At 49.1% G+C, this 11,133-nt stretch overlaps 2 gene segments (V, D, J or C); both read right to left on the reverse strand.

Moving 5' to 3' along the window:
- Positions 1-5,818: 5,818 nt before the first annotated feature.
- LOC119841681 lies at positions 5,819-6,434 on the reverse strand. The segment is given in 2 exon segments: positions 5,819-6,236; positions 6,329-6,434. Coding segments are annotated over 2 exon segments (426 nt in total).
- Positions 6,435-7,815: 1,381 nt separating this feature from the next.
- LOC119842123 lies at positions 7,816-8,569 on the reverse strand. The segment is given in 2 exon segments: positions 7,816-8,367; positions 8,461-8,569. Coding segments are annotated over 2 exon segments (381 nt in total).
- Positions 8,570-11,133: the final 2,564 nt, after the last annotated feature.

Below are 11,133 nucleotides of genomic sequence, written 5' to 3' on the forward strand. Positions count from 1 at the left end.
AGGAGAGACACATTACTAGAGCAGGAAATCCGGATTTAGGACGCCAGGGTTCTATTCTCAGCCTCCGGCGTTTTGATTTTCAGGTGGTCCGAGGTTTAGTTCAAAAGTTCGTGTAAAGTGCTTTACAAGTAGGGCGGGCGGGAAGAATGCATTTAGGAAAGTCTTTGATCCTTGATCTCACAATAGTTCATTTGAGTTTAATGAACAGAATGTAACAACTTCTTCTGGAAGCGTCCTTCGCATTTGAAGGGTTACTTTTAGTTGCAGGGGTTTATACAATAGAAATGTTTGCTGTCAGGGTATACCAAGGTGCACATAAGTGAAAACAGTGCGGGCGACACTCTACAAGCATTTCATGAAGTCGAAACACTAAAGCCATTCTTATGTACTTAGCAACGAACAACGTCTATTGTGATGGTGTTAGCACACAGGTAAACGGCTGGTTCCCAGCTGTGCGCTTGTAAGGTCTAGGGGCCTTGGCATGATCTGGTTCTTGGTCTGCCAGCGACAAACTGGGCATCTTCCCTTCCGGACTGGGATGGGCGAGAAGAATCTGTGACCGGGTCCCTGTGGGGTAAGGAAAGCGAAGGAACAATGTGGGAACCAGTTACATTAACCACATTTTACATCAGTGAAAGTTCCAGGTCTACAAGGAGAGAGTGGCGGTGGGAACAGGACTCACACCTGAATGGGACTGACCGAAGCAGCGAGGAACGTCTGCGGCGCAGACCCAGTGGGCCTTTGTGAAGCAAAAAGGGAACGTTGCTAGGGAATGAAAGGGTTAAAACCTGGGGGCAGGTTTGGATTTCCTTCCCCCGGATGCGCCTTCTCATTTCTGTGCCCAAAGCCCTGTTGCTTATGCCGCTGCTGCCCCCACGTGGCGCGCGCGGATTCTGCAGGCTGGGGTTTTTGAGCGAGCATCAGCCGGTTTCTGTGTAAATGTGTGTCTAACACAGTGACACCGGGGGGGGGGGGGGGTGTCCGCGGGTCTCAGGCCGGTCATTTGCAGATACAGCAGGTTGTTGGAGTTGTCTCTGGAGATGGTGAATCGGCCTTTCACTGAATCAAGGGAGTGTACATCGCCCCCAGAGCTGTTGAGATAAGCGACCCACTCTAGTCCCTTCCCAGGAGCCTGAGGGGCCCAGACCATACTGTAGCTGCTGAAGGTGAACCCGGAGGCTTTGCAGGACAGGGTAAGAGAGTCTCCGGGTCTTTTCACATCCCCTCCGGACTCCACCAAGTTGATCTGGGACGAGGCACATGGGAATAAAGGCCTGATAAAAACATTAGTATGAAACTAGCAAAATATTCGTCTGCTTCTCCAGCGTGTTTGCCTTAGGAAATACCTTGCAAAGCTGCAACAATGACAACTAAATAGACCCAAAATCTCATTTTCTCTGGTGTTGGAGGGCAAATGCACAGGGGGGCTGAGGGTTCTCTTCGGGTGCAGCCTTGGGAGACTGAGGGAGAGATTTAAACAGGAACCTGCCACCTGTATTTTCATATCCCCCTCCTTATAAGAGATACAAATGCCTTCCCTTAATGATCTGAATTACTTTCATTGAGTGTCCCACAGGAGTCTCCTCTTACTCCTCACTGTGTGTTTGTTCAGAGCCTGGAACATGTGATTTGATAGCTGGGGAAACAAGGAGATGATGTCAGTGACGTCATATAGCTAGTCATTAACTACTAGGGATTGCTTAAAAAGTGAGTATTTTACCCTCAAAAGCTTATGCCCAAACAAGTCTGTTAGTCTTTAAGGTGCCACCAGAGTCCTCCTTCTTTTTATGGATACAGATTAACAAGGCTGCGCCTCTGATACCGCTGTAGAAGCGGTACAAACATCAGTCATTGATCAGCAGAATGACGGTAACTAAGGCTCGGAGGGGACTCCATCTGTGTGTTTGTGCAGCACCCATAAAAGTGTGCTGGGGTCCTGAATATGCTTTTGCCAAAGAGAGAAATCACCAGTTGTCTTCCAGGACCTCGAATCTCTAGACATGGCTCTAGGGCTCGACCCAAACTTTATTGCAGTCAACACAAATAATCCTCTTAGGTTTAGAGGGCATTGGATGAAACGTTGAAGGAGAACATTTTTTTAATTTTATTATTTTATTTGGGTTTTTTTTTTTGGTATAGAACAAGGTAAATCTTGGTCAACGAGGTGTGAAAGCTAAATTGTTCCTATAAGATCATTTTGGAAGTATGGAGCTAGGTTTCCCACCTTTAAAAAAGGTTAAACAGTGTTTAGGACTCTGCCGCCCCACCAATTTCAACATGATTTGAGCACCTAACTCCCCTAGTCCCTTTGAGAATCCCAGCTATAGTTACTTCCTTTGGTGCACTTTTCTTCTCAAATAATCTGCTCCTGCATTGTTGCTTTTCACTGCGGGTGTCTGATAAATGCCTGCTTCAAATGACTAACTCTTCTTTTGGGCTGGGATTTTCATAGGAAACTAAGGGAGTTAGGAGCCCAATTCCTATTGATTTCACAGAGCTTTCGGGGGCCTATCTCCCATAAACCCACTTTCCGTGGCCTTTTGTTATTCTGGAGGTCAGATGGCCACAAGGGTTCCTTCTGGTCTTCAAATCTATGAAAATCTCTTTGTAAATAATGCCACATCCTTTGAGAATATAAGAATGGCAACACTGGGTCAGACCAAAGGTCCATGCAGTCCAGTATTCTGTCTTCAGACAGCGGCCAATGCCTGGTGCCCCAGAGGGAATGAACAGAACAGATAATCATCCATTGATCCATCCCCTGTCTCCCAATTCCTGATATCCATGGACAGGGCAACGTGCGGGAAGTTAAAGTACAGTGTCTATGTTTAACTGGCCCCCTTCTCTGTGGTTAGTTACAAATGGAGACAGTCATTTTGCTCCCAGCACTGGGGTCTCTTGTATAGTAATACAAAGTTTTGTCCTAGGGTCTCAGGCTGGTCCCTTGTAAACAGAAATTGGAGCTGTCATGGGAAGCTGTGAATTGCAAAGGCATTGCATATGGTAATTTTCTCATTGTACTAGCTGGCCAGTCACTCCAACCCCTTCCCAGCCTTGTCTCAGTTAACACACTAAAGGTGATCACACTATACAGCATGGTATAGCATCGCAAAGGCCCATCCAGCTCCTGAGCATCAAGTGGGACTTTTATCCTAGCCCTTCAACACTGACCCTTCTCCTCAGAGTAAGGCCTAATGTGAAGGCCAAAACTAAAACTGGATTTAAAAAAAACAGATTAAGTCATGGAGAACATAAGAACTGCCACATTGGTTCACACCAATGGTCCATATAGCTCAGTATCCCGTCTTCCGACAGTGGCCAGTGCCAGGTGCTCCAGAAGGAATGAACAGAACAGGGAATCATCCACTGATCCATCCCATCACCAACACCCAGCTTCTGGCAAACAGAGCTAGGGACACCATCCCTGCCCATCCTGGCTAATAGCCATTGATGGACCTAGCCTCCATGAACTTACCTAGTTCCTTTGATAATCCTGTGGTAGTCTTGGCCTTCTCAACATCCTCTGGCAAAGAGTTCCACAGGCTGACTGTGTGTTGTGTGAAGAAATACTTCCTTTTCTTTGTTTTAAACCTGCTGCCTATGAATTTTGTTGGGTGACCCAGAGTTCTTGTGTTATGCAGATAACGACATCCGTGGCTATCAGCCAAGATGATCAGGGACCAAAACCCCATGCTCCTGATGTCCTTAAACCTCTGACTACTAGAAACTGGGACTGGACAACAGGGATGGATCACTCAATAAATTGCCCTGTTCTGTTCATTCCTTCCAAAGCACCTGGCATTGGCCACTGTGAGAGGAGAGGCTACTGGGTGAGATGGACCATTGCTCTGACCCTGTATAGCCAGTCCTATATACTAGACTAGGTTCTTTTACTGATGCCCATCACCATAGTTTTGGGACATGCCCATCACATAGTTTTGGGACCTCCTGTTTGGTATTGTGATTATAAAATTGTTGTTCCTTTGAGATAAAATTAATATCATGATATTGCCTTTAATTTTCAGAAGGCTCTCTGATTCTTTGTCCTTTCCCTTCATTGATAAGACTTGACATGCCCCCCTGAAGACCCGGAAACAGGACGCAGGGAATTATTAGCTGTCCCCACACAAGCTGCTATATAATTGACTCCGCTCCTTGCCTGATCTTGGCCGTGGTAGAACTCCATTGTGCTTGGGAGCTGCAAAGGAAAGGCCTCGTGTATCACTGGCGGGATGGGGGAGTGAGACGCCTAAGGGGGAAGGCGGAATTTTTGTAGATGGGACTGAGGCAGGCAGAAAGCTGACGTGAGTTACCCTCTTTCTCTCAGGCAGTGTCTGGCAAAGACCAGAACTGAACTCGAATCTCCTTAAACCAGTCCCGCGCCTTTCCCCTAACCCTACCCTTCCTCTCATAACGCATTGCAGCGGGAGGGCAGGTTTTTGGAGGTGCTCGGCCCCTGCAGCTCTCACTGACCTCAGGCAGAGCAGCGCCTGCTTAGCACCTCTGACATTGGCTCCCCTGGGGCAACGTTTCCGACACCGGTTTCTGAGTTGGGGAGTGTGAAGCGTTTGGTGCCCAAGGCGAGTCACAGCGAGCCGGATTCACAGAAGTGGATAATCCCCCACAGCAGTGACTGAGGGTCAATCAGAGACGCAGGCTCCGATCATCTTTTGGTATTGAGGCAGAGGTGAAAGTAAGCCGATACACCCCGGTATGGCATACCGGCAAGAGCCGGTGCACCGTACTGGGGCAGCCCGACTTCCCCGGGGGCAATTTAAAAGTCCAGGGGCTCCCAGCAGTGGCTGAAACCCCAGCCCCTTTAAATTGCCTCCAGAGCCCCGCTGCTGGAGCCCTGGGGTAGCGGCTGCAGGGCTCCGGTAGCTATTTAAAGGGCCAGGGCGGTAGAAGCAGGGGAGCCTCCGAAGCCCCGGGCTGCTGCTAGGGGGGGCATTTACCTTACAGGGTGGGCTGGGGCTAGCTCTGACCCCCCTCAACCCACCCCTTCCGCCCTAGGCCCCGACCCGTCCGGGGGCCAGAGCTGGCTCCAGAGTACCGGTGAGTCACTGGGCTTACTTTCACCCCTGTATTGAGGTCCAGACCAGAGTATCTCACCATTAATGTAACCGTTACCCCTGTCCCAGTGAGTCCCCGGGTCCACATTTCAATGGGAAACGCAGGGAAGCGGAGCGTGTAAAGTTCCTTGGTGCAAGGGGCTGTGAGGGTGGGATGCAGGAGGAGAAACGGGGGTGGCTCCTGAGATCCCATTGTCAGCTCTCTGGTCACTCGATCACAGACCTAAGAGTGGCTATACTTCAACAAAAAAGCTTCAAAAACAGACTCCAACGAGAGACTGCTGAATTGGAATTAATTTGCAAACTGGATACAATTAATTTAGGCTTGAATAGAGACTGGGAATGGATGAGTCATTACACAAAGTAAAACTATTTCCCCATGGTATTTCTCCCTCCCCCCCCCCTACTGTTCCTCTGATATTCTTGTTAACTGCTGGAATTAGCCTACCTGCTTGTCACCATGAAAGGTTTTCCTCCTCCCCCCCCCCCCCCGCTGGTGATGGCTTATCTTAAGTGATCACTCTCCTTACAGTGTGTATGATAAACCCATTGTTTCATGTTCTCTGTGTGTGTATATAAATCTCTCCTCTGTTTTTTTCCACCAAATGCATCCGATGAAGTGAGCTGTAGCTCACGAAAGCTTATGCTCTAATAAATTTGTTAGTCTCTAAGGTGCCACAAGTACTCCTTTTCTTTTTGCGAATACAGACTAACACGGCTGCTACTCTGAAACCAGCAATGCCCTGTCTGTCTCATCCCCTACAGCACTAACTGAATGTTCATGTCCACTGACTATTTAGAAATCCGCTTCCCCTTTTTGTGCCAGTCCCGCTTCGCTCCGTGTCACCGTGTCTCTGGCGCAGTAATAGGTGCCGCTGTCTGCAGCTGCCAGGGAACGGAGCTGGAGATAAACTTCGTCCTTCGAGGTGTCCCTGGTGATGGTAACCCGAGGTTTCAGAGCCGAGTTGTACTCTGTGGTCCCTCCCTGTGCAGTGCTCCGGATAAACCCCATCCACTCCAGCCCTTTTCCCGGGGGCTGCCGGTTCCAGCTCCAATAGTAGCTGCTGACGGAGACTCCAGAAACTTTACAGGTGATACTGAGGGTCGCTCCCGGCTTCACCACTCCCGGGCCGGATTGGACCAGCTGCACCTGGGAGAGGACACCTGGGGAAAGGGAAACAAAGCAAGGAATTAATTAGCCACCGAAAGAATCTGTGGATCTGTTGCTAATTTTCTCGCTCTCAATAAACACTTACATGAGGGGGCAGAGAACAGGGAAATGAAAAGCAACAGAGATTTCATTGTTGTTTTCATGCAAAGAGGGAAACTCCGCAGCGGGCAGAAACTGGCTCTTCTGTGTCTGGGGAGAGACTGAGGCTGCAAGAACCAGGGGTTTGTTTTTAAACAGGACCCTCGGGGTAGGGATTTGCATGCGGGTTCCCCAGGGTGGGTATAAGAAACGGCAGTGGGTGAGCGCTCAGTACATGGTGATGTCCCCTTCGGACGGGGTCCCCTTTGCACCCCAGAGAGACCACGCGGTCAGCTCAGCCCGGCTGTACATTCGTCTTTGGTGATTCGCCTGAGGCCCTAGGAGACAGGACAGAAGTCGCAGGGTCAGTCCCTACATCACGCACTCGCTCCCTGTTGCCGTTGTGTGAATCCACTGAGGGGCTCTGCGTGCACAATGCCCACTCGTGTCAGTGGACGGTGGATGCCCAACCCCCCTAGGCGGATTGGATAATCTCAGTTTTACTGAGTCAGGGAGTCAGTTTCTCCTCTGTAAAATGGGGATAATGAGACTTCTCAGCGTCACGTGTGAGGGTAAAACCCAGGACTGGTCGTGAGTCGCTCATCTACCTGAGGGAGGGAGAAAGGTTGAGTTTTCCCAAGTAGCACCAGCCAACAGCTTTCAGGGCAGGAGCAGGAGGGAGAGAAGTTGGGAGACAGGAAAGTTCTGGGCTCTATCCAAAGGAGGCCTGTGATTGTGTAGGTCAGGAGTGGGGCTGGGACACACACTGGCAAGGGGGGAGGGGGAGAATTTGGCAGGGATGTTAAACCTTGTCCTTTAGGGTTCAAACCAGTGAGACTCAGGCCTAAGGGGTTCAGGAGCCAAATTATCCATCAATGTTACCCAAACAGTCACAGTAGTGTGAATGACAGGGAAAATATTTAGTGTACATGTATACATATAGACACACTCTCTCTATATATTTAGTATATATGTATTTATATATAATATAATATAATATAATATAACATTTTATTTAGATATCTATCTGTATATCTATATCTATAAAATTCCCACAGTAAGTTAATAACTTAGTGCAGGTCGATAACTCAGTTGGTTAATAACATAATAAAAGCATCCTGATTGGTTAATACCTTGGATGGGTTCATAATTAAATCATACCAGGTGCTGCAAAGGCCCCCGAGAAACACATTAAAAAGCCCCCTGCGGCTGGAGAGCTACAGTGTGAGTGTCTCTGGCTTAACCCAATCTCTGTTAGAGGCCAGAGCGAGACCTGCTCTGGAGGGTGGATATTCTCACGTCCTCAGATGCGGGGTCCTTATGTGAAGCAGTCCCCGCTAGTCATGCTCAGAGACAGGTTATTGAGCTAAGCGAACTTGACTTGAAGCCCATTGGGAATTCCTGATCTCCTGAGGGAGAAATGCAGCGCTGTCTTCTGTAGGTGGTCCCCAGAAGGGTTATGGGATTGCTGCTGGGAACGAGAGCTGGTTGCTTGTCTGATTGATTCCCCCGGGGGAAGCCATGAGATGTGAGCTCTGTGTTTCTGTTTTACAAGGAGCTGAGTGAGGAGACGAGGAATTTTCCCTCTCCCCTTTCCACCTCCTAAACCTCCTTGTGACCAGTGTCTCACCCCGCTTCTAATGCAGATGTGAGTGTGAAAGGGCCCCGAGTGAGTCTAGACAATCCGCTCCCCCTTTTTGTACCTGCCCCGCTTTGCTCTGCGTCACTGTGTGTCTCTGGCGCAGTAATACATGGCGGTGTCTGCAGCCGCGAGGGAGGCCAGCTGCAGGGAGACCTGGTTCTTGGAGGTATCTGCAGAGATGGTGGTCCGGCTTTGGAGAGACGCGGCAAACCACTTTCTCCCGTCGTGTGGGTATATACGTGCTACCCACTCCAGCCCTTTCCTGGGGGGCTGCCCGACCCAGCTCCACGAGTAGCTGCTGTCAGTGATGGAGACACCCGAGACAGCGCAGGTCAGTGTGAGGGTTTGTCCGGGCTTCACCACGCCCGGGCCGGTCTGCACCAGCTGCACCTGGGAGAGGACACCTGAGGAGAGGAAAACAAAATATGGACGAAATTAGCCAGCCAATGAATCTGTGCATCTGTCCCCAATTCTCCCGCTGTCCAAGAGACACTCACAGCTGGGGGCCCATAACAGGGGAAGGAAAAGCCACAGAGATGTCATTCTCTTTTTCATAAAACGAGGGGCACTCCCGAGCAGGCAGGATCAGGCAGTTCTGGGTCTGGGGAGAAGCTGAGACTCCCCTACTCAGGGGTTTGTATTTAAACAGGAACCGCCGGGGACAGGGATTTGCATGCGGGTTTCACCCGGCGAGTATAAAGGGAGGGACCCCTCTATTTAGGGAGCTGTCTGGTGGGAAGCAGATCCCGTTCATGTCTTAGCGTGTGACCCGAAGTCAATTCACTTTCATTGGAGCCCTTCAAAGGGAAGCAAGGGACTGTGGATCGGGTCCCTACACTGGGGGTTTGAATCAACCCTTCCAGCCGCGCTTGCTGCCGAACGCCCCGGGCAGAGCTGGAAAATGCAGACAAGAGAGAGGAGATGTCCAGAGACATGAGACTCTCCCGGGAGCGTCTGATGGGGAAGGAGTCGCATCTGCGGGGAGCCAAAGGCTGGTTCCAGGCACCAGAGTGTGAGAATCCGCTTCGAAAGGGGAGAGAGCCGGGCAGGGAGGGTAGATGCAGGTTCTGGGCTCTGTCAGAATAAAGGCCGTGAGGGCAGTAACCCAGGGACAGTCTAGAGCAGAGGTTCTCAAACTGTGGTCCGCAAGCTCCATTCAGCTGGTCAACAGATAGTTCCCCCTAAGGTGCACGTCTGGGTGGCTGCACACAAGAGAATGAAGGGCCACCCACGTAATTAGTACAGCCACACAGGCATGGCTCCACTAATTAGGTGCCTGGACCCTGGAGAAGATGCACATGTAAGGTGAGGTGGTGGCCTTGGGGGGAGTAGAGGGTTGGTGACAGGGGGCACTGGGGTGAGAAGAGGGGGTAGGAGGAGTTTGGAACTTGTAGGACTTTGGTGGCCAGAGAAAAAGGTGACTTTCATAGAATCATAGAATCATAGAATATCAGGGTTGGAAGGGACCCCAGAAGGTCATCTAGTCCAACCCCCTGCTCAAAGCAGGACCAAGTCCCAGTTAAATCATCCTAGCCAGGGCTTTGTCAAGCCCTGCTCCAGGGCTGCTGGGGAGAGACCCTGCTCCTTCCCAGCCCAACTTTGTGGCTGCCACAGAGCAGGAGACCCCCTTTTTCCCAGCCCAAACTTGGGAGCTGCCATGGCAGGGGAGAGAGGGCACATCTATCTCATTAGAAAGGTAAGATGACAGATATTAAAATATGAGTTGTGTGCTTTCATTTGTAGAACAAAAAAAAGTTAATTATTATTTTTGTATTGCACTTTTATCCAAAGGGTTTTACAATAGTTAGATAACGGTACAAACAACATTCGGAAAGAGCATTACATGGTCTACCAAGACCCTCAGCAATTTTCAAGTGGTCCATGGAAAAAAAAGTTTGAGAACCACTGGTCTAGAGCACGTGCTCGGGTGAAACGCATCACCTTAATGTCTGGTGCTTTTCCTGTAGCAGGGACACCTCTGACGGGGAGAGACAGTGTGAGAGAGACACTGCTGGGCCCTGCTGTGGGGAGTGTAACTTGCACCGTGGGTAGGAGTATGTCAGTGCTGAAGCCCAGCCGGTCTCTCATGCTGACCTGTAAAGTATCCGGTGACCCCATTCCAAGCTATGCCCAGTTCAAATGGGTTTGGGACATTTCTGAGAAAAGCATGAATGGCTCGGAGACAACCAATATTCTGGGCTCATATGCTCTGCTCTTTCTCTTAGACCTCCAAGGAGAAATCAGACAAAATGCTTGCTCATGACTCAGAAGTGAAGGGGAACAAGATAGACTGAAGTAAGGCACATTTACACTAGTATAACCTCATACAAACTAGGTGTTGCACTGTTATACCCTTGTGGGTGAAAACATTACTCTCCTAACCCAAACACATATGGATACAAAAGCTGTGTGTAGACTGGAGCTCTAGGGAGTCAAGACTGCTTTAGAAACAAAGTTGCATGAGTTTGACTTAGGCCTTGTCTAGAGGGGAAATTAGTTTTGTTATAAACGAAACTGTGAATTTAAATCCATGTAGAGATACTGGTCTAACCCCAAGTGTACACTCTCGTTTGTGTGGAAAAGTGCCTTTCTAGAGTTTAGCTTATAAGCCCTAGTCTGCACTTAAACTTTTCTTTCTTTCTTTCTTTCTTTCTTTCTTTCTTTCTTTCTTTCTTTCTTTCTTTACCTGTATAACTATTTTTGTTTCTCCACATAGGAGAAAAAGGGTGTCTCTCTTGTACCAGTTGCTATGGGAAAATGTTATGATGGGTGAAGTGTTAAAATCCATTGCTGATGTAATAACCTGTTATATGGATTTGTGTGCAGGCCCAAAGCCCAGAGTTTGGTCAAGAGGTCAGAGGCTAAGAGAAAGCAGAAAAACAAAATATAACTTTGCTTTTGCTAAGATATGCCTGGTCAGCAAAACGCCAGATGTTGGGGGCAATAATTGTGTCTTAGTCAAAGTTGCAAATAGAACAAAGAAGCCCTGTTTCTGTTGTGTTAAGTTCTTCTGTAGGGAGATGTTCTTCCCCCATATCCAACCTTGAGTTAATGAAAAGGTTGGAATGTGTCAATATAAGATATGGACTCCTCCCACCTCCCTTCCCAGGGACCAATGCCTGCCTTAAAACACAAATGAACAACTTGAAGGACAATCTTTATTGACATAT

The sequence above is a fragment of the Dermochelys coriacea genome, chromosome 13, assembly GCF_009764565.3.
Source record: "Dermochelys coriacea isolate rDerCor1 chromosome 13, rDerCor1.pri.v4, whole genome shotgun sequence".
Lineage (NCBI taxonomy): Eukaryota > Metazoa > Chordata > Testudines > Dermochelyidae > Dermochelys > Dermochelys coriacea.